Raw genomic sequence first — 24,280 nt, 5'->3', positions numbered from 1 at the left:
CGGTTCTATCAAAATCCATTGGATTTGAACCGATGAACACCCCTAATTTAGACACCTCAGCATGTCATGTCATCATGCCACATCAATAGGGTTGACCGGTCAAATTGTCAGAATTGTAAAATTTTGAAAAACACAATGTTAAATTAGAAATTTGATATAAATTTAATCACTTTTGTACTATTTTCCCTAGTCATAATTAATGAGTATTTATGTGTATGTGGTTAAAGATAGGGGCAAGCAAAACCCAAACTGCAAATTGAAAAAAAAAAAAAAACAAAAAACAAACACTCAAAAACCAATACCGATATGGTGATTTTGTATTTTATAAAAACCGAATATTTACGGTGCGGTGTAGTTTTTTTTATATAAAACATCGAAAAACTATACCACACCATTCGTAAAAACCGCATACCAAAAATGGATCGTATGATTTTTTAAATAGTTAAATAATATATATTACATATTTAATATTTATAAAATATATTATTCTTTTTATGTTTTTTTTTTCAAATATAATTGACTAAAAAAAGCGAAGAAGCAGAATTTCACTAACAATCTAAATCCATACATAGACATAAATTTATTTTTAAGACTTACAGTATGTATATTTTGTCACGGAAATATTATTTTAAGTCTTCTGAAATATGTTTTAGCTAAAATTATAACATTTTTTTGTATTTTAGCCACTAGCTCGCCCTAAAATTAATCTAAATTTGTGTTCGACTTATTATAAACCCAAAAATATATGACTATGATCCATTGGTTTTGCGGTTTTAAACCGCCAATGTAAAAACTTCATTATTGCTATTGCATTTTAAAAATCAAACCGAATCAAATAAAAACCGAATCGCAGTTGAAATCACAAAGTGCACCAAACATAAAACCGAACAATACAATTTTAACAATCTAAAATCTATTTGGTTTTTGGTAAGATTTCAGCCGAAAATTTCACCATACTCAGTTACTCACCTTTGGTTAAAAGCCTTAAAAAAAATTGACAATGAAATGAGATGATGTAAGATAGGAGCGCGCTCTTCGAAAATATGAAAAATGACTTATCAAGGTAATTAACTTTTCGGTAGTTCACATTTGGGTAACTATCTTTTTTTTGTACACATCTAGGTAACAAACTTGTTGGAAGTGTTCACATATGACCATTATGACATGCTATAGAAATCCTAGATGTTAACACTTTCAACAAGTTCGTTACCTAGATGTGTACAAAAAAGTAGTTACCCAAATATGAACAAAACAAAAGGTAAGAGTAAATTACACGAATGGTCCCTGTGGTTTGGGGGAATTTGTGTTTTTGGCCCCTAACTTATTTTTTTAACTCGGATGGTCCCTACTATTTATTTTTATTGCAGGTTTAGTCCCTGTCTTACCTAAAAAGACTATTGTGCCATTATTAATTTATTTTTTAATTAAATTTCTTATTTATGTATTTATTTTTTATATATTTAAAAAAATTAATAGACCTCACATATCTGTATCTCCTCACCGTAAACCTGAAACCACATTTGAGAAATTTAATTTGGGTCTCACCGGTCACCATCTTATCTCTCATCCTCCTCAACTTCTATTCCTTTTTCATCTTTAGTGACATCGACGTCTTCACCATGCTTCTTTTTTTGGTCCTTCAACTCTGGCGAACCAACACCATAACCCACCGTCTCTTCATCTTTAGTGGGTTCACTGGGTTGTGGTGTTAATTCGACAGAGTTGAAGGACCGAAAAAAGAAGGGATGGTGAAGATGTCGATATCACTAAAGATGGAAAATAAATAGAAGTTGAGGAGGATGAGAGATGTGATCGTGAGTAGATACATATATATAGGGTCTATTATTTTTTTTAAATATATAAAGAATAAATACATAAATAAGAAAATTAATTAATAAGGGCACAATACTCTTTTTAGGTAAGACAGAGACCAAACGCATAACAAAAATAAACAGTAGGGATCATCCGAGTTAAAAAAATAAATTAATTAAAAAATAAACAGTAGGGATCATCCGATGAGATACAGATATGTGAGGTCTCTTAATTTTTTTAAATATATAAAAAAATAAATACATAAATAAGAAAATTAATTAAAAAATAAATTAATAAGGGAACAATAGTCTTTTTAGGTAAGACATTGACTAAACGCGCAACAAAAATAATAAGTAGGGACCATCCGATTTAAAAAAAATAAGTTAGGGACCAAAAACACAAATTCTTTCAAACCATAGGGACCATTCGTGTAATTTACTCTTACTTTTCGTTTTGTTCATATTTGGGTAATTATTTTTTTTTGTACACATCTAGGTAACGAACTTGTTAAAAGTGTGCACATCTAGAATGTAACCTGCTACAGCAGGTCATAATTGTCATATATGAATACTTCCAATAAGTTTGTTATCTAAATATGTAAAAAATAAATAAATAAATAAATAGTTACCCAAACGTACATGCCAAAAAGTTAATTAACTTGATATGATAAATCATTTTCCCTCGAAAATATCATCACTTTCCTAAATTATTTCTTTATTAGAACACATTAACATTAATTTATACATGTAAAACTCGATATACTCCTTTATACAACAAAATTAAGTAAAGAATGCGTAATTGGGACGCCGCCTGTATTCTCTTCCCACACCCATTTGTTAATATCATCTCGTCGTCAAAAAAGCTTGAAGATTTTGAGAGAAAGAGTCATGGGGGTGTCAAAGGAGCAGGTGGAGTCGGCACTTAGGTCAAAACTGTCTCCTTCTCATATCGTAAGCACTTCCCTTCATTTACATGTATACACTTCGGATTGCATCAATCAATTTGTAGCATATTTATTGTATTTCATTTGTGATTTCAACTGTGCTAACTGCGTATGTGAAGAAATTACTTCGATTCCCAATTGTTTTAGTTGTATCTTGAAAACTGCAATAGAGCATGTCGTATCTCTTCAATCCATGATGGTTTGCTTCCAAAACAACTTCTAATAATGATCCTAAAATGAGAACAAAGCGATACTGCACTCCTGAAAACTGAAAACCCTAAGCGTAAATCACGAAAAGAAGGGATTATGGTTGAACCAAGGAAGTAACTAAAGAACGACAATTAAGCATCAAAATTTCTACCCACTAAGGATCTGTTTGGTTGGATGGAAAGGAATGACAGAAATAGAATGGAATAAGTCATTACATTCCAGAGTCCTCTATCTTTCTTTTCTTTTTCTTCCTAGAAAGTAGAAACACACATATTGGTTTAAGTTTCTTTATTCTGATGATTGATATGTGAATATTTTTTTATTTTCAGGAAGTGATTGATACATCAGGAGGGTAAGTTTGGTATAAAAAACAAATGTAGTCCATTATTTCTGCATAGCAGTTGTTGAATTTGGTGATGGTGGTTGTTGTTTTCAGGTGTGGTGCAAGTTTCCAAGTTGAGATTGTGAGTGAAGAATTTGAAGGGAAGAGATTGTTGGAAAGGCATAGGATGGTGAATGGGGCACTGGTGGAGGAGATGAAAGACATTCATGCCCTTTCCATCACCAAAGCTCTTACTCCTGATCAATGGAAGATTAAGCAACAAGAATCTGCAACTTCTCAACCCCCTTCTACTACTACTGTTGCTTAATATTAATAATCAAAAAATACTATTTTGGTTGCAATAATATTATCCTTCACCTGTAATCTCTTGTTTATGTATGTGTCTTGTTTGACAAATTGTAATAACAAGTAGCCCGTAACATGGTGTGTGACATCTTGGGTTTTGCTAGGTATTTTCATGATATTTTAAGAGTTTATTTCAGATTCAAATATGCATATTAGATAAATGACGAAATAAAATTCTCTTCCTTCCTTTTTATCACAATGAATTTTTCAGATAATACTGATTCATATCTTCATAGCAAATGGGTTCATGAAAATAAACATGCTCTTTTACTCATCTTCTTCTGAATCATCAATTAACTACAACATTTTATCAGTAGCTTTCTCGAGCTGCCTTAGCGGTTGTTCAAGATACTGCAAGTTCAAATGTGTCTAGAATAGGGATGAGATTTAGAACCGAAAAACCGGACCGGAACCGTTAGAACCGGAATATATAGATACGGTTTCGGTTCTAGGTTTAAAAATTGTCTTTATCCGGGCTCCGGGTAATCCGGGTTTGGGTAAATCGGGTCTGGGTAAACCGGGTCTAAAAACCGGAACCAATGTTAGGAACCGAAACCACTTTTAGGGCCGGAACCGGTTTTTGTGAAATGTTTAAAAGATGCATATCTCATTCGTTTCAACTCCGATTGAGATGCAGTTTTTTCCAACGTCTAGTTTAGAGTTTGTACATGATTTTAGACTATAAATTTTCCATTTTTAGTTTTATATTCATTGACTTACAGTCCCCCAAAGTCGAGATATCGAAGCTGAAACTTTTTAATTTTTCAGTTTTTTTGTATTTTGTGAAAGTTTTAAAACATGCATATCTAATTCGTTTGAAGTCGGATTGACATGTGGTTTTTTTCTAACTTGTAGTTTAGAGTTTCTACATGAGTTTGGACTATAATTTTGTCATTTTTGGATTAATATTCAATGATTTACTGTCCCCCGAAGTCGGGATATCAAAACTGAAAATTTTCAACTTTTCAGTTATTTATATTTGTACTTTGTATTCTGTGAAAATGTTAACACATGCATATCTCATTCGTTTAAAGTCGGATTGACATGCGGTTTTTTCCAGAGTGTAATTTAAAGTTTGTACATGATTTTAGACTATAATTTTGTCAATTTTGGTTTCATATTCAATGAGTTACAGTCCCCCAAAGTCGGGAGATCAATATGAAAAATTTCAAAGTTCAACCCACTAAGTAGTAAGTAATTACCAAAAAATTCCAGTTTTTCCGGGTTTTCCGGTTCTAAACTCACTTTATCCGATACAACCTACCTATTTTGATGTTTCTGGGTTTTCCGGTTCTAGACTCACTTTACCCGGAACCGGTTCCTATATACCAGTCCGGTTTCCGATTCTACAAAATCCCGTTAACCGGTTTCGGGTTTTCCGGGTCCGGGTCCATCCGGTCCGGGTTTGAACCCACTTTCATCTCTAGTCTAGAACGTATCACGAAATAGAGCGAGAAGTCGTTGAAAAACTGCTTATACAAGATTACTTTGTTGCTAATGCAAAGTTTGGTGGTGACCTATTTAGAAGAAGGTTTCAAATGAGTAGAAACTTATGCCTACGTATTGTTAAAGATATGGAAAGAAAATATCGATTTTTCAAACAACCTATGATGCTAGGATGCAAAAAAGTTTCACAACATTACAAAAATGTACATCTGCGATACGACAACTAACATATGGTAGCACAGAAGACGCACAGGATGAGTAGTTAATATGTCAGGAAGAACTTCACGTGAAAGCCTGTACAACTTCAGCTATGGTATTGTCGAGCTCTGTTTGTCAAGCTCTATGGGGATGAATTTTTATGCAAACCACCATTCAACTTTTTTACACTGCACGAATCTAGACATGGGTTTTCAGGTATGCTAGGTAGCATTGATTGTACCCATGGTTGCAAAAATCGGGATTAATCGGCGATTAATCGTGGATTAATCGCTTGGCGTTCTCCAACCGTCGAGGATTAGGGCATTAATCGGAAATTTAGGATTAATCGGGTTTGGCGGGATTAATCGGCCTTGGCGGGATTAATCGGTCAACAAAAGTCAAAAAAGTCGAAAAAAGTCAAAAAAATTTAATAAAATTTTAAAAAAAAAATTTTAAAAATTTTTAAAAAAAATTTCAAAAAATCAACTTTTTTTTACTCCAAAATTTTCAAATTTTCAAATTTTCAAAATTTTGAATATTATACCAAAATTTTCATATTTTCGTATTTCCAAATTACAATTTTTCTTATTTTCTAATTTTGAAGTACTTGTTTTTCTTAAGATATATTAATATTTAATTAATTTTAATAGTTTATTAATAATCTATGGTCTCCGATTAATCCCTGATTAATCCCCGCCAAGACCGATTAATCCCTTAACACCAGTCGACCGTCGAGCTATCGTCGAGCGATTTTTACAACCTTGATTGTACCCATTGGAATTGGAGGAATTGTCCAACCGCACTGCGAGCCCAATATTGTCGAGGTAACCATAAAGCACCATCAATGATACTTGAAGTTGTAGCTAACTAAGATTTGCGGATATGACATGCATATTTTGGTGTTGCTGATGGCAATAATGATCTAAATGTCCTATACCAATCACCACTATTCAACGAAAAACTATTTGGAAAAGCATTAAAATGTTCATGTGCATCTGGCTACTGACAAGAAGAAATTGTTTGTTGCGCCACAAGAAGTAGCAAGAAAGGACATGGAATGGAATTTTCGCGTACTAAATAGTCGTTGGAGCCATAATAAGACTCTCTACACAGTATATAATAAGACTCTCTGCACCTTGTATAGATGTTGCAATGTGTGACGATATGATATGACTCTGGAAGTGCACGACTCTGAAACCCACCACCGATTTCAATTGGATCTTCTAGATCATTTTGAGCATGCCTACGTACCTATTTTAGATGAGTAGTTGGTTTTTATTATCTTTTTAATTATCGGATTTATGATTTTAATTTTCATATTTAGGATTTTAATTATCATATTAGGGTTTGGGGGCTTAAGAAAGATATATTATTGTGTAATGGGTTGGGAATAATAAAAGAGAGATAATGCCTATTTGGTAAAAAGATCAGGATAGAATGATACCCTCCATCTTAAGATGGTTTGTTTATTATATTTTCCTAAAAATAACTAATACTATTTTGCAGCTAAAGTTGAAGTGTTAAACTAATCATTTACTTTTTGACCAAAAACAAAAGGTATTACTTTAGACCCCGAATGTAACCAAAGTAGGCTTCAACTCTTTTCATAAGGAGCCCCTGAGTTTGGGTTCCAATTCCTATTGTTGTAGGGTTTCTATGTTTGCACTTTGCAGTATCATGAATCTCAATGGGAACCCACTTTTAAATTTCTTGTTTATTTCTTTTGTTATTTATTTATTATTTGTTTGTTTTTCTATAATGATATAATGCATGCTTGTTTTATTATTACAAAATATGATACTGAAAAACGAAGATGTTGCTATATGTCCCGTGCATGATACCAATCTCCCAACTGAGATAGAAATAAATCCATATATGATTCTAAAATTGCGTGACTCCGACCGGAATCAACCACCCTTCAATCGGATCTTCTAGATCACATTTAACATGCCTAAGTGCCTATTATAAATGACTAGTTTATTTTTATTATATTTTTTATTTTCATATTTAGGATTTTAATTTCATTTGTATTTGTGTGTTTTTCAATAAAATGTTTTTAAATGTTTTTTAAATCAAAATTGTGAAGGTTTGGAGGGTTCAAAAAATGTGTTACTTGTGTAGTGGGTTGAAATGGATAGAAGATAGAGAAGAGAGATAAAGTTGATGTAACCTCTATGTGGCAATCCGATATGATTACTAGTGAAATGGTAGTCACTTCATCATCAAACCATTCCACAAAGCTATAAAAATGATGTTCGCTAGTGAAATGCCAAGAAGAAAAGAGAAAAAGAGTGGGGAAAGAAGAGAGAGAAAGAGACAGTTTCTTCTCTCTCCCTTGTGAAGTTCCGTGACTACACCTACTTGAACCAGGGACAGTGTTTACCGATGGAAATGTCCTTTCCCATCAGCTTCTATGTGTGAAACACTTCTCATATCCTTTAGCCTAAGATGTAGTTTGTTTATTATATTTTCCAAAAAAACAATTCATAATATTTTGCAACTAAAGTTAAACTAATCATTTACTTTGTGACCAAAAACAAAAATGTATTACTTTAGACCCCAAAGGTAACCAAAGTAAGTAGGCTTCAACTCTTTTCATAAGGAGACTGAGTTTTGGGGTCCAATTCCTACTGCTGTAGGGTTTCTCTGTTTGCAATTTGCAGTATCATGTTTCTCAATGGGAACCCACTTTTAAACTTCTTGATTATTTCTTGTTTTTTTTTAATTATTTATTTTAGACTTCTCAACGGGAACCCACTTTTAAACTTCTTGATTATTTCTTGTTTTTTATTTATTTATTTTTCTAAAATGGAGTTCTTTCTACAATCCTAACAGAGTAACAGTTACTTTGTTTTATTTCGGTCCTCTGATTTTCACTTATTCTAAAAAAAGTTCCTCCCTATATTCCTTACAGTTGTACTTTTACCCCAAATGACAAGTCGCAGTCCAGAATTTAACAAAACTGATCAAAACACGTAACTCTTTAATTCCATGTAACATGTTACGCACCAACCTTCACTTATTTTCAAGTAACAACTGTTTCCTACTAAAACCGAACGACATCAACATAAGTACATAACAAGAAGGCAACATGAAAGACATGCAAATTACAAAGATTAAAAATTAAAACTAAAAGTCATTACACTACATGCTGACATCAGCATCCGATACAAAAGATTCGAGAAATAATTCTACCCCCTCATCTATCGTATCCGTATCCAATTATCCAATTATCCAATTATCTTCTTCTACGACTACAATGTCCATGCATACAGAATCATTACAAAAAAGAAAAAAAAAACATTTTAATATTTCATGACTTACTAAAATTGCTCCTCTTGCTTCAAAGTATTTTCCTTCAAGCTTTTAGTCAACCAAATAGCCGTTTCCCTAGGCGACACTTTCCCAGGTCCAAACGGTTTCAACAACACCCCAAGCTCTTCAAATCTCTCCTCTTGCAACAACCGCGCGCTAAATTCAAGAAGCCCTTCCAACGCCTCCGCCCGTTGCTTCTGCGATGAGGTGTCGAACCGCCGCCGCCGGAGGTCCGACGACGTCCGGCTGGATGCTCCAGCGGTGGCGTTTTGGTCGGAGCAGTCGCTTCCGGTGGCGGAGTTGTTGCGGCCGGAGGTGGTGACCATGCATTTGTCTTTCATGATTGATCGGTCACATGGCGGTGGCGATGAGGAGCCTTGCCCGGAGGTTAGGGAGGTTCTACGTGTCGGGGTGAAATGTGGGAATTCTACCATTTTGTCGATTCGAGGGGCGTTTACGGAAACGTCCATGGAATTTGTGTGGTGGAGGAAATTTGTACTTTTGAATGGTGATTCTTCGATTGTGGCTCGTTTTGGGAGGGGTAGAGACGCGCGTCTACTTGTGGGACCCGATTGTTTTACTGAAGTTCTTGAATCACATTCCTACACAGACAATTCAGTTCAGTTCAATCCAGTCTAGTCTTGGATAAAGTTTTAGTAATTAATATCATGAAAAAAGAAAACAAATATTACAATAAAATATAGTTCAACTTTTTTTTAATAATTTATAATTACAAAATACAAAAATAAAATGAAAATTGGAATAGATATGATAATTTTTCTTTTTGATCGTTCATACTTCAAAAGTCAAAAAGCCAACACACATATATGTTGTTGTCGTGTAGGGTTAAGTATGCATTCAAGGCAAGGACACGTGTCCATATATGATTGGTTTATTGGAATAGAAAAAAGTACAAACCTAGAAGGGTTTGCTATAGGCATGTGGGGGACCGGAGGACTACCAATGTGTTGCATTGGGCCAACAAAAATAATTAAAAAACACCTAAAAGTATACAATAACTTAAAAAACCAGTTTTAGAATAGTTTTAGTTTTTAATCGATTAATTTAGGACTGATGGTCGGTCATCAGTCCTAAACTGGGACCTGTTGTTAGCAGGACAGGTCCCAGATGGTAATATAAGAATATTACCGTTTCACGACCCTTGGAGAGGTCGGTTCGTTTTTTAGTAGCAGAGGAAGTGAATTTGAGATTCTTGGTGGAATTAGAAGCTTTGGAAGAAATATTTCTGGTAATGGGAGACTCTTCACATGTGCTTCCAATAGATAGTCTTCCCATTCTTCTTTGTAAATAATGAGGGGAATCTTGAACACGTTTAGTTGAAAAAGGCGAACCTTGATCACCTAAAGATATGCTTGGATTCAATGTTCTATCATTGCCACATGATAGCCGTCTTTCCCGTGACCTTGGACGAAGATAAACGGGCTCCACAAATCTTGTTTTTTTCATGTAATCAGATTCGGGCCAATGGGAGGTTATGCTACGTTTTGGACTGTTTAGTTTAAGGTTGACTTTTAGAACATAAGGCTGGAGGTGTTGATGCCTCAGTAGCTCTGCTGCCTGTAAAATTTTAAAAGATTTTATTTATTTTCCAAGTTTTGTATCAAATTCCTTTTTATAAAATAAATATGATTTTTTTTATATATACGTACACTTGGCCTTAGTTCTGGATTTTTCCGCAGCATGCTTTTCACGAGTCCCCGACTGAAACAAAATGATTATATTTTGTTTATTTGTGTATTATAATGATGCATATTACATAATGCAAAATGGAGATAAAAAGATTAGTTGACTCACAAGGCACCAGTGTATTTGACTGGAAGTGGTGCTACAATTGACTTATTGATCTTGTTTATCAATGCTTGCATGTCCTGTTCAACAAGTTGGAAAAAAAAAAAGATTATATGATTACATGTACTTGGATCATTGAAAATATTATCTCATTAGTTATTAAAATAGATATAAGAGAACACTTACAAAGGCTTTAAATGCAGCCTTATGGGAAGTCATTTCATATATACAGCATCCTAGAAAAGAAATTATATTTAGTATCATTAGTTGGTTTATTTTAAGGAGAAATATATCCATTTATTCTTACCAAGAGACCAAATATCTGATTTTGAACCATATGGTATATCTGCAAGAAGCTCAGGGCACATATAACTAGGAGTTCCTACAACCTGAATAATATATATATATATATATATATATATATATATATATATATATATATAAAGAATAAAACAAAATGAAATTCATAGCTAAGGGAAATTTTTAAGAAACACATCACTTACAGATGAGGCTAGGTCATCTGAAGTCAACATCTTGGCTAGTCCAAAATCACCTGAAAGATGCATTTTTGATGAGTCATCATCACTAACTTATAAATCAAGAAAAAGTTTAAGAAAACGATACTTACCAAGACGTATATCTTGATCTTTTGTCAAGAATATATTTGAACACTGTGAAAGGATAATCATCAGCAAACATGAAAGATGCATTACATTACTACTGATAGTATTTTTTGAGCTAACCTTAACATCACGATGAAGAACATGATTCAAGTGTAAATAGTCCAGTGCCATTAGGAGTTGTACAAGCCACTTACAAAGTTTCTGCACAATAGTTTGTTGTTTAGAAAGGAATCAGGGGGGTGTAGATGCACTCATGAAAGATTGTACCTCTTCAGAAAACAACATGCCATTGGCTTTTTTAATGGCTCCTGCCCTGAAAAAGAGGAAATTGAAACAATCATGTCAATGATCATTATAATTCTATTTGATAGGAAATTATAATCTGAAAGGGAAAGTTATAAAGTACTAACATGTCTCCACCTTCACAATATCCTATAATAATGCACACATAGCATCCCTGCCAAAAGAAAATGGATATAGGAAGAAATAAAACTATAAAATTTAGTCTCATTTCAATTAAGTTAAAATATATATGTATATTAGGCTTCAGGGTGAGTTCAAATTGAATTAAAATGAAAACTATGACGATGGAACATGAAAAGAATGATGATATTTTCATTTTTTACCTTTTCAACCCAGGAATCTTTATACTCCACAATAAAGGGATTTCGCATTTTCGATATAAGCTCCATCTACAAATAGAGACTTTAGATTAGTTTGGACATTTTGAAAGTATTGAGGTTTAGAGAGTCATCTTAAAATCATAAGCGCATGAGAGATAAGATACCAACACATGGGTACATGTAAAGACATAGGAAGTTAAACAAGAATAAGAAATAAACAAAATACATAAACTCAGGTGCATTTTACTATTTTAGGATAGTTGATACCCTCAAAAACAGAAATATGAAGAGATTGTAGGATGATTAGAAGTAAAGGATACCAACCTCCTGATGTGCAGACCTACGTGTTCTATCAGTTTGGCGAGCAAGTCGTATCTTTTTCAACACATACCTTAATATACAGAGTTACATGGAATTCAAGAAAACAATCAATATGTGTAGATGAAAATGCAACTAAGCATTCATGGAATAGACATACATATTATGATAATGGAGCAAATGTGCAGACATCAAAACAAACAAATTACAAAACTTGGTAAATTCAATTTCATCCTTACTTTTTTCTTTCATGTTTATGGCGTACAAGAAGGGCAGCACCAAATGCCCCCTTTCCAATTTGCTCAAGCACTTCGTATTGATCCATGTAGCTAGCAATGCATTTCACTCTGTCATATATACATAGTTATAAAACCATGTAAGTATACAATATCTTAAAAACTTGTTGTGACTTGTGAGGTTCAATATAAAGATCAAAATGTGAAAAGCCAACCAGAATGTCAGTGCCTTAAAAACTTGATGTGAAGTTAATTAGTATAGACAATCATTTATTAAAAACATGCTGTGAAGTTCATTCTACAACAACACTTTTTCCTTTCACCCACCATTTATAAAAGTCATAATGAGAAACTAAGTACTCATTGGGAAAAACACAGTGTGACCATGTCCTTTATACTTGCTCTGAAATTATCCTAATTAATGAAACATCAAGAAATAATTCTCTGAAACCGTAATGATTCTCTCAACCACCATAAGTAAATATCAAAATGTGAAAGCAAAGGATAAAGTAACGAGAATGTGTATCTACTTCTCCTTGATTTACGCCACAATGCATTCAATTTACGAACTCTAATTGCGGAATGACGAATGAATCACACTATGAGATAATAAATTTGAATCTAACAATAAGAGATCCAACCGAAACAAGCAACCAGCAAAGCAAATACCACGAATAATAGCTTACAACCGGATTTCGAAACGGATCCAAACAGAATTAAGCACCATTGAACTTGAAATAAGAAATGTGATATAATAATAATACCACACAATACCTTGAAAATTAATCAGAGAAGATGCAGCTCCAGGAACAGCAACTGAAAGCAAAAGACGAATAAGAATTCAACTTCAAATGCATCGTAAATCGCGCCGGAAAACAAAATTTGAAGAAAAATTGAAGTAACAAAAGCTTGCTATTACTTATTATGCTGTATCAGTGACTGAATCGAAGTCAAAGTGAAAAGCAAGATTGAAGTATATACCTGATAAGGCGAATTTGAATGAAGTAACTGAAGCAAAGCAGAGAAGAACAGTGAAGATGAAGATTAGTTGCATCGGAGATGGAGAAAGTGAAATCTGAAGCCTGACATTTTGCACGGAAAGACTATTGAAAAATCAAGTGTTGATGAGAGGTTTCAATGGAGAGAGAAGGGTGTGGGGGGTGGGGGAGGGGGTAGGGTGGGGGAACAAAGCAGGCTATGTGTCTGCTGCTACTCTCGTCGTATATGAAAGGTACAGATTTTATTACACAACGTACACGTAACACAGCGTCATTTCTCTAGATCTTTTAATCACTCCACTATATCCATAACTCTTAAAAAAACTTGTGACATTTTTTATTGTGAAAAGAATCTTCCTTAAATTTACTTTTTTATTTGTAAATAAGTTATATAATTATAAAGTATGTTTAACCAAATGTAACATAATCAAATAATGATTCGATTATTTAAAATAAAAGTTAAGTGTTGATAATCTGTTCTTTTACTAATAATTTAAATATGTGCTTATTAATTAAAATTAGATCATTTATTAATTTAATATTATATTTTTTTGGATTATTCAGGCATAAGACCTAAAAAGATGTTGACAAAGAAAGCGAGATTAGTGACTTAAATTACTTTTTGTCTCATGTGCTAATCATTATAAAGTTAAGTTGATAATTATTGGTTTCTAAGTTAATGTTGTACTTACTTATTAAGATGTATTTTTTTGCCATTAAAGTTTTAATATCTTCTATTATTAACTTCATTCAAAGTCCGGTGGTAAGCCTAGAACGATAAAATCTTATGGCTCACTATTTTAATGAAACTGATATAAAATATATAAAAAAAAAAAGATAAAAAATACTAGATGTGGTTTCGTGTTGGGTCGGATCGTATAAGCAATAAAATAGTTATAATTCTTACGATTGTACCTGGCGATGTCGTATATCTTGATATATTTTCATAATTGTATCATTACTAATACTTTATAAAATATATTTTTCAATATAGGACATTAAACTATTACTCAAAAATTGATCACCCATTTTGTTGTGTACATCGTTCTTTACCAATTTTATTGTTGAAAATGTGTGTTACATACTCGTTGCAACGGGTAAGATCAATGCAAGATTCAAGAAAATGTGTGTTACATACTCGTTGCAACAGGTCAGATCAATGCAAGCTTTAAGAGAAGATAAACCTTAGGACAGATTATATGTTTCTATTCTTATACCATCTTTTTGCCAAGTTCTTCAATGCTCTGCAACTGATTAAATTGATCATATTCGCATACATCCTTAATGTAGTTTTTTGGTTCCATTTTAAGTGAATATCATATTTATTTATTTTTGGAAACTCTTCCCGGTAAAGTGTAACCATTTCCAATAGTTTATCCAAATCAAAGGATTAAAAAGATTCACGTAGGCACAAACAAACTATAAAAAGAAGTAATTGCACGTTTACTTCATTAAAATGATGGTTAAGCTCTTGAAGTTGCATATTAATCAATACATCAACATAATAGTGGTGCAAGTTGTTAACTTGAAAATAAAAAAGAACCTAATGGCAAAAATAATAAATAAATCAAGTTGTAACTTGACACAAAATATGTTTCTCATGCATTACAATACCAATATTAATCAAATAAACACACCAGATTTTGTGTAGCTAATACGTTTCTCATGCATTACAATATCAATATTAATCAAATAAACACATCATGTAACATCCCAAAAACCATGATAAAAAATTTTCATTTTATAAAACATTTCCACAAGACCATAATATAGTAAACCATTGTTTTCAATGAATCTATAGAATTAGGGTATCGAAAATCTCTCAAAACATAAATCAACAGGAGGATGTGTACGATCACGCTTTAGCCTTGTCCCGATCATCTGATGTACCTAAAACCATGAAATCAATTACTATAAGTCAAAGCTTAGTGAGTTCCCCAAAATCCATCCTTAACTCTGAAAGTGGAATTATATCGGAAACTTCTCTCGTAAACTTCCTCAAATAACACACATGGAAAGTGTTATGAATACCATCTAGTTCTTCTGGCAATTCCAGCTTGTAAGCTTGGTTCCCAATCCTCTGAAGAACCTTGAATGGTCCAATAAATCTTGGACTCAACTTTCCTCTCTTTCCAAATCGTATATGTCCCTTCCACAGTGAGACTTTGAGCAATATCGAATCTCCAACTTTGAATGTTATCGGTCGTCGCTTCTTGTCAGCATAGCTCTTTTGGTGATCTTGAGCTACCAACATCTTTTCTCTAATTACTTTTAACTTTTCAGCACTCTGATGGACTATTTTGGGACCCATAAAACTGCTTTTCTCCGGCCTCAAGCCAACAAGACGGCATACGACACTTCTGACACAACGTTTGATAAGGTGACATCTTAATGCTCGAATGGTAACTATTGTTGTAGGAAAACTCTACCCGGGGTAAATGCTCATCCCAGTTACCTTAAAATTTCAAGGTACATGCCCTTAGCATATCTTCCAGTGTTTGAATCGTTCTTTCGCAATGACCATCAGTCTGCGGATGGTAGGCTGTACTTAGACACAACTTCATACCCATTTCCTCTTGTAGACTCCTCCAAAACCTTGATGTGAAACGACTATCACGATATGATACAATCGTTAAAGGAACACCGTGAAGTCTTACTACCTCTTTCACGTAAGCATTTGCAAGCTTATCCATAGGTCATCTCTCATTGGCTGCTATGAAGTGTGCACTCTTTGTGAATCGATCCACGACTACCCAAATCATGTCGTGACCGTTCTTCGTCCTGGGAAGTTTAGTCACAAAATCCATGGTGATGTCTTCCCATTTACCCATGGGTACAGGTAAAGGTTCTAAACTCCCATACGGTTTTTGATGTTGTGCTTTAACTCTTGCACACGTTACACACTTTGCCACATATTCTACAACATCGAGCTTCATCGTCGGCCACCAGTAGTAAGGTTTCAGATCCCTATACATCTTAGTGTTGCCAGGATGAATCGAGAGCTTCTTCCATCAGAAGATCTATCATTCCTCCCATCTTAGGTACCCAAATCCTATCTTGGAATACCTTCAATCCTTGATTATTTGTACCGAATGCCAACGTTTTGCTTAAACGTTCTTCTTTTCTGTCACACCCCCGAACCAAACGGCGGAAACGTCCGGGGGCTCGTGTGACTAACAATTGAATTATCATCACAATGAATACACATGAAACATAAGACATTCATCACCAACATTTCATATTACAACCAACATTGTTCACATCAAGTACATTGTTATAAATTACATAAGTTCAAAGTATTAATAGTACGAGGAGCGATGTTACATAAAATAAAACCATGCATACTTGAAAATCTTCCTGCTTAACGATTACCTGAGAATGCAAGTTATTTTGAAAACGGTCAACATATATAACGTTGGTGAGTTCATAAGTATGTTTGAATAAAAGTCTTTGTATCCTTTGTAAAAACCCAGAAAATCCGATATTTTCTGTAAAGTGTCTGAAAATGATGTGAAAATCAAGTATTTATGCACGTGTGAATTTCGTAGTAGTAACATATATGAATGTAGTTTAGATTTCTTTGTATTGTAAGTAAGTGATAATTGAATATTAGTATTTCCCAGAAAATCCGATATTTTCTGATTTGTTATAATGTCGAGGTTCTTGTATCGTTAACTAAGTTGTTTTGTATTGACACAATCGAAGAGTTAATCTTCGAAATGTTAAATTGGTATTAGAATCTCTATATGAGCCGTTATAATCATACATGATAATGACTAGGTTGCATGTCTTAACATTTTTCCAAATGCCGGTATTTGCTCAAGGTTTTATCGCCCTAGACTGGCCTAGTCTAGCTGTAGCGAACAGCTAAGGCGTGGGGGGTCACCCCGTATAGATCTATACACAAACTCTCGCTCTCCCTCCAGGAGACTCTGATTATAACTACAAGCTACGATTGTACACTCAAAGGTGCCAACCGACACGTCTCACTATCTCAACCTTTCGTACTATGTTTAATGTTTACGTGCATGTTGTATGTTATTAAATCCAAAGGTACATATATAAGTATATGAAGTTCAATGGTTATGTAAAGGTATAGTTACAATCTACCAAGCATGTGAATTTCAGTCCAAGCCCAATTAGCATGTAAGTGGATCACAAAGGCCCAATAACATGTAAGTGGGTAATTTGGGCCCAATAGGCATGTAAATGGACCATAAAGGCCCAACAAACATGTGACCCATAACTCAGGCCCAAATTAACATGTAAAGGGGTCGCAAGGCCCAATAAACATGTCATGGAAAATATTGGGCTCAATATACACTTGGATGGGCCCTTAGGGCCCATTGGCCATGTAACGTGAATATTAGGCCCAATAAAACTATTATCGATGTATTTCGTCATTTGTTATTATTTCGTTGATTGTCTTAGTTCGAGGTTTACCGAATTGAATATAAAAGTTCTCTTTAGTAAAAACGACGATCTTGGCCAATAGGCCTTAAATTTTCAATTAAGGCCCAAAGTTTTGTAAAATGACACTTTAGTCCATAATTTATAAAAATTTTGTAATTTTGTCCCAAATGTCTAGAAATTCACGGTTTTAGTCCAAAAATATATATTTTGACATTTAAGGTCTAGTTTTGCAGAAAAGTGCATTTTCAGCCCATTGTTTGTAAAAAATTACACTTTCGGCCCAATTTTGATAAAAGTTACATTTTTGGTCCAATTTAGAAATAAATGTTATTTTCACCCCTAAATTTGGTTTATTTATATTTATGACTCAAATTTTGCTCAAATAACATTTTTAGTCCCAAAACTTTCCCTTTTTCGCAAATTCGGGCCCAAAAACGTGAGTCCCAAAAGTTTGGCCCATTAAGCTAAAATTTACATTTTTGCCCCTTTGAAAAGCATGTTTATCATAAAAATCCATTTTTATACAAGTAGAACCTGTTTGATCCTTATAAAAACATAAATGTCGCTTTTTACCCTTATCTTTTGTTCTCTTGAAAATTTTTGACCTTTAACAAAGTTTTTGCCTTAGATTTTTATATCTTGAACATATAACACTTTTAACTTGATAATATGATGTATAAGGTGTCTTAGTTCATGGATATTGACTCAATATTGCTTAAGATGTCGTGATTTGCTAAGATCTAACATATTTTTACAAAATAAACTAAGAAATCACACAAGACATGCATATAACACATAAATCTACACATTTTACTTGCATTCTCCCCCCAAAAATCATGTAAAACCGAAAATAAGGGGGTATGAACTCACCTTTGCTTTGATGTTTCGATTTTTAAAGAAGAGATGAAGATATTTTTGGTCCTAGCAACACCTTGATGTAGATTTCGAGCTTAAGAAGTTTTCTAGGAGTATGATCACCAAAAGCTTGTTTAGAAGGAGTGATCTAACATGATAAAGAAGTTATATAACGTGGATATGTAAAGACTTACCAATAATAATGATTTTTGGTGGTGAAAACCTTCTTGAAGATGCTCAAGATCTCGAAAATTAGAGAGGAAAGGAAGGAGTGTTCTTGTGAATGTTTGAGAGAAATTTGCAAATGGAGTGTGTGTGTGTGTGTGTATCTTCGGCCGATGGGAAGAAAAAGAGATAGAAGAGATGAGTTTGCATGGAAACATGAGATGGCTTGGTTGTTTGAGGTGTAATGTGCTTAATTGTCCATCAAATAAAAATGAGGTGGCACCCCCAAAGTCAACCCTCATTTCATTTCTTTTTTTTTTACTCATGGGCCGAGAATTGCATTAAGAAGGAGAAGATGATTCATTTTGGCCCAAAACTTGATCCTTACTCGAAATCATGAGGCCCATAGAGAAGTTTTCGGCCCATTGGGCCTTTAGGGTAGTTCACGGCTCAAAATGGCATAAAAGAAATCCATGGCTTACTAGGTTTAATTGGATTAGCTATGGCCCAATAAGGCCCATTAGGGTTAGAATTATTCATTCTAGGCCCAAATGGTCCAAAATGTTATAGATTTGTGAATTGGGTCCATTTAGAATCTAAATAGGATTTCCAAGCCCAATATAGTTGAATTGGATGCTTATTGGTCCATCAGGCCCAACAAGGAAATCCTAGTCTAATATGGACTCAAACCGGGATTCTTAGGGTTTTCAGACTCTTTGATGAACATGAAGGTGGATTTAAATGAGAATTGAGTGATATTTACTTAGAGTATATGTTTTACAATGGTTGAATGATTACACAGGAATAGAATTTCCTAGCTAAAATGCTAGTTGTGACATTTTCGGTCATTTTTCTCCAAAGCTTCTTCTTGGGCTTTCTTGATGCTTTCCACAATCATTGAGACAACTTCTATTCTTAACGCTCTTGGCCTCTTCCTCTCCAGGTTTACTTTTCGACTTAGAGCATCAGCTACGACATTTGCTTTACCAGGGTGGTAAAGTATCTCACAGTCGTAATCCTTGAGTAACTCTAGGCAGCATCGTTGCCTCATATTCAATTCTTTTTTATCAAAGAGATACTGCAGACTTTTATGATCAGTGAAGAGCTTACACTTCGTGCCATAAAGATAATGCCTCCATATCTTTAATGCAAATACTATTGCTGCCAACTCCAGATCGTGAGTAGGGTAGTTCTTCTCGTCCTCTTTCAATTGTCGGGATGAATATGTTATCACCTTGGCTCTCTGGGTCAGAACACAACCTAACCCAACTCCAGATGCATCGCTATAGACTGCGAAGTCTTCAACTCCGTCAGGTAAAGAAAGAATCGGTGCTTCACACAATTTATTCTTTAATTTCTCGAATGCTTCTTCATGTTTCTCACTCCATGTATAGGTAGCTCCTTTATGGATCAAAGCTGTCAATGGAGCAGCTATCGAAGAAAATCTTTGGATAAACCTTCGGTAATATCCAGCTAATCCCAGAAAGCTTCGAATCTCGGTTGGACTTTTTGGTCGTTCCCATTTCATCACAACTTCAATCTTTGTTGGGTCAACCATTATTCATTCATGGTTAACCACATGACCTAAGAATTGGACTTCTCGAATCCATAAATCAAATTTGGATAACTTCGCATACAGTTTCTCCTTCTTAATAACTTCTAATATTTCTCGCAAGTGCTTGCCATGCTCCCGCTGGCTCTTTAAGTAAATCAAAATGTCGTCTATGAACACTATCACAGATTTATCAAGAAATGGTTTACAAACCATGTTCATCAAATCCATAAATGTTGTTGGAGCATTGGTTAGTCCAAATGACATAACCAAGAACTCATAGTGTCCATATCTCGTTCTGAATGTGATATTCTCAATATCTTACTCTCTCACCTTCAGCTGATGATATCCCGACCTAAGATTGATCTTTGAGAAATAGTTCGAACCTTGCAGTTGATTGAAAAGGTCGTCAATCCTTGGCAATGGATACTTGTTCTTTATCGTTGCCTTGTTCAGCTGATCTTGGATTTACTTTACCTTTGATGTTCTTTTTTTATTGCCTTAATACTTATAGAAAATAATTTCTTACTGTTTTCTATCTTAATGGTGTTTTAAGACAATACATAAATGCACAACACTTTGACAAGTATAAAGATAAATGTTACTTCTTGGACCCACATGTAAAAGTAGGTGGGAGAAAAACGAAGACCAGATATGTAAAGTTTGGTGTCTAAATACATTACACTTTTTTTTGTATAACCTATCACACATTCTATGTAGATTAGGTCAAAAAGAAATAACAATGTTTTGTTGTAAATATTAGATGTTTAACTCATATTTATTTACTCTTCTGCTTAAATTTTCTAAATTCAAGCAGACGGTCACTTATTTCTATCCAAGTTCTATAGCCAATGTCTGATGTTTCGGCTAGGATTGTATTCTACATGCCCAGGTGAATATGTGCTTAACTGGTTAAGGTTTTTTCTGTTTATACATTTTTCATGGAATTTTTCTTGATTATGATGTGGAGTAGCTTAATCTTATGTTTTAAATTTAGATGTTCACCCACTTACGCTTCACATATGAACAAGAAAGCCACCCAGAAGAGTTCTTCATTCCATATGTCTTGCAGTTGCTAATCTCTCGCATGTATGTCTATCTATCTATATAACCATATTTTTTTATTCAGTAAATTAATAAAAACACACAATTTGCACTTTATGTATTCTAATTTTTAAAACCAAGTTTGTTACCTGTGCATTGGTTTCAGTTTTAATCCCAGTAGCATAAACTTATTCCCAGTTGAGCTGCCTATTGAGGTTTGTTTTATTTTTATTGATTTATTAAAAACACGGTTGGTTTAATTTGGTGGATAAAAAATAAAAATAAATAAATGAAATGACATACAGGTCAGTTATGTAGTTGTGGATGGGAATACAGAAGAACGAATGTTCTCAGATGTGAAGGAGGCTGTGGAGTCATCTGTTTAATAGAGGCAAAAAAAGGAGGCCGTGTATGAAAAGCCTGCAGAAGTTTTGCCTCCAAAGGACACTGATATGAAGCTGTCAAAGAAAGAGCTCAAGAAAAAGGAACTTGCTGAATTTGAAGCAGTTCCTGTTGAATTGGGATTGAATGACAACAACATCTGCATCAACAGGGTGAAACAGTGAACTATTGATGCTTCACTTCTGTAATCTTTGCATAACCACCGACTCAAATACTTCCCCACCTTTCGATACTCCATTAATGCCCGTTATTTCACCTCCACATGCCATCGTTTTTCCTGTTTTGTCCATTTTTTGGCGTATCCAACCCCAAAAAACGGGGATTCTTCCATAGTTTAATTGTTAATTTATACTTTCTTTTGAAATTATTGTCATATTTATTTTTATAACTTAACCTATAATTAAATAACATCTTAAATGGTTGAAATCTTTTAATAGTTTTCCTTTAATTTAATTTATCTTATCTATCTAAAATGTTCTATAAAATCTCATCCATTAAATTAATCTTTTTTTAAACACACATCATATTTTAATAAAAAATATTCTAATAAACATTATCATTAGAAATTAATATATATATATATATATATATATATATATATATATATATATCGTTCGGAAAGAAATACGTTACAAGACATCATTTGTAAGTGAATATGTTACAATATATAAGCGGTTTCTTTAAAAAAAACAAATAATATCGTTTTGTAAATGTTGAATGTCACAAACAAACTATAATAGAAATAAAAATATATTTGATCTTTGTTTTCTAAACATAAAATACGAAAAAAAAATATATGTAATAGTTATAAAAAATATTGAGAATATTATATAATCATTATAAAATTATATTTCATTAATAAAATGTTAGTTGATTGAATAACTAGCTAGTAAATAAATTAAAAATAATGAAAACTAAAATATAATTAAATTGTAAATGAAATATGATTCAAAGAGAAGGACGTTAAGAATACTAAACATAAAATATTTTGGCCTTTCAATATATATTGAGTGTCAATAGAAAAAAAAACAATAAACTTATAATTCTAAAAAAAATAATTAATAAATAGTTTAAAACAAATAATAATAAGTCATAAAACCATTAAAATGCTCTTATTTTACTTTCAATTCAATATAATCTCTAAATCGAATTGAATGGAAAGTATATATTCATATGAAGCTTTATATTTTAGAAATTGGCTTGTGAAGACAATTACACCATTCTCAACTCCTACCCAACATTTTGTGCAACAACATATTTAATAGACGTGACAAAAAAGTAATAATGATGTATTGAAAAAAATCATAGATATCATGTGTAACTTACTGTATTTAAAAACCTATGGATCTTTGTACTCGCATATCTATGGTTATAAACTAAATCACAAAACAGATTCTCGACTTTCACCCAAGTATTAGTATCTATTAGACGGGGAGGGTATGAGTGGGGAGTTTTCCTCACTTTTTGTGGGTCACATCACCCTTTCCCTCACATTCATTTCCCTTCACCTAAACCCAATGAATGAGTGAGAAACTCCCATCACTATTTTTTTATTTTTTTAAAAAAATATATTTCATACATATATTATACTCATTTTGTAGGGAATAAAAAACCATAAATTTTGATATATTTTTTATATTTTTTTAATAGGTATATAATTTTATAAATATTAAAAAATATATTAAAAAAAAATTGGCCAATAGAATCAGGAGAGAGAGTGCGGCACCCCCTCCCCCCATCTCCTTCCCGCAGGTTGCTCCCCTCACCGACGGTGCGGTGTTTCTGTGAGAGGGAAGCCCTCCCGCACCTGTTTCCCACTCCACTCCGCATGGCTAAAGCTAAATTAAGTAGTCGTTAGAAGATTTATAGTTTAACGTTATAAGGAGTTAAAAGATATGTAATTCTACCGACTGGTTTGGTGTTAATCTTTTATTTGAGACATTGATTTAATTTAGAATTATATTATCAGCTGTTAAAAAAATTGATTCATTTTTTTCTACGATAAAGAAGATGAATATCCATAAGTACGGGTGACAACTCTCGACCCAACCCGTACACTGACCAAACCCAAAAATAGATGAGTTTGGGTAGAGATTTTTTACCCGTCAACCCGTTTATTTCATGGATTGGATTGAGTTACATTTTTGGGTTCGCGGGTCAACCCGCCAACCAGTATATATATATATATATATATATATATATATATATATATATATATATATATATATATATATATATAGAGAGAGAGAGAGAGAGAGAGAGAGAAGAAGAAGAATCATTTGAGAACTTATAGTTTCCCGAGAACTCGAGAACTAAAAGTTGACCATCAGATTAAAAAAATTAAGGGCTAAGATATTTTATGACAGTTTTGTAAATAAATGAGAAAATTAAACACGGGGGTATGGTTCTGAAATTAATCGAAGGGCATTTATGGTACTGAAAATATTATTTCCCCCAAATCAATCGATGCCTCTCTCAAATCCCTTGATCGTCTTTGTCTCAGCATCCCTCTTTCTCTCACAACTTCATTGTTGATCATTCCCCAATCCAGAACCATCGTCTGAAATCTATGGTTTCCTCCGTCAATTGTCTCCCCTGTTCAATGAATCGGGTGAGGTGAAGACTATACG

The 24,280-nt window shown here is 33.5% G+C and overlaps 2 protein-coding genes across 2 annotated transcripts; one reads left to right on the top strand and one right to left on the bottom strand.

Annotated features, from left to right (window-relative positions):
• Positions 1-2,593: 2,593 nt before the first annotated feature.
• On the top strand, positions 2,594-3,797 carry LOC145159894 (BolA-like family protein). Its single transcript, XM_079078950.1, has 3 exons — positions 2,594-2,762; positions 3,295-3,317; positions 3,402-3,797. Exons 1-3 carry the CDS (start codon positions 2,700-2,702, stop codon positions 3,613-3,615), a joined length of 300 nt encoding a protein of 99 aa, XP_078935076.1. The 5' UTR covers positions 2,594-2,699; the 3' UTR covers positions 3,616-3,797.
• Positions 3,798-8,394: 4,597 nt separating this feature from the next.
• Positions 8,395-13,386, bottom strand: LOC145159893 (serine/threonine-protein kinase Nek2-like). Its single transcript, XM_079078949.1, has 16 exons — positions 13,203-13,386; positions 12,996-13,037; positions 12,225-12,332; positions 11,992-12,058; positions 11,671-11,736; positions 11,455-11,501; positions 11,312-11,357; positions 11,165-11,245; positions 11,050-11,092; positions 10,925-10,974; positions 10,729-10,810; positions 10,608-10,657; positions 10,428-10,501; positions 10,283-10,334; positions 9,762-10,190; positions 8,395-9,214 (listed from the first exon to the last, which is right to left on the bottom strand). Exons 3-16 carry the CDS (start codon positions 12,308-12,310, stop codon positions 8,621-8,623), a joined length of 1,767 nt encoding a protein of 588 aa, XP_078935075.1. The 5' UTR covers positions 12,311-12,332; positions 12,996-13,037; positions 13,203-13,386; the 3' UTR covers positions 8,395-8,620.
• Between the last annotated feature and the right edge of the window lie 10,894 nt (positions 13,387-24,280).

This window comes from Lactuca virosa, chromosome 2, assembly GCF_052849685.1.
Source record: "Lactuca virosa cultivar CGN04683 chromosome 2, Lactuca_virosa_CGN04683_v6, whole genome shotgun sequence".
In the NCBI taxonomy this organism is placed as follows: domain Eukaryota; kingdom Viridiplantae; phylum Streptophyta; class Magnoliopsida; order Asterales; family Asteraceae; genus Lactuca; species Lactuca virosa.
This window is presented reverse-complemented; position numbering and strand designations above follow the sequence as displayed.

Coding starts and splice junctions, on each gene's coding strand:
- LOC145159894 (XM_079078950.1), top strand. CDS start 2,700: ATGGGGGTGTCAAAGGAGCAGGTGGAGTCGGCACTTAGGTCAAAACTG. Junction 2,763..3,294: donor AACTGTCTCCTTCTCATATC/GTAAGCACTTCC, acceptor TTTTATTTTCAG/GAAGTGATTGATACATCAGG. Junction 3,318..3,401: donor GTGATTGATACATCAGGAGG/GTAAGTTTGGTA, acceptor TGTTGTTTTCAG/GTGTGGTGCAAGTTTCCAAG.
- LOC145159893 (XM_079078949.1), bottom strand. CDS start 12,310: ATGGATCAATACGAAGTGCTTGAGCAAATTGGAAAGGGGGCATTTGGT. Junction 11,093..11,164: donor TTCTTCATCGTGATGTTAAG/GTTAGCTCAAAA, acceptor ATCCTTTCACAG/TGTTCAAATATATTCTTGAC. Junction 10,658..10,728: donor ATCAGATATTTGGTCTCTTG/GTAAGAATAAAT, acceptor TTTCTTTTCTAG/GATGCTGTATATATGAAATG.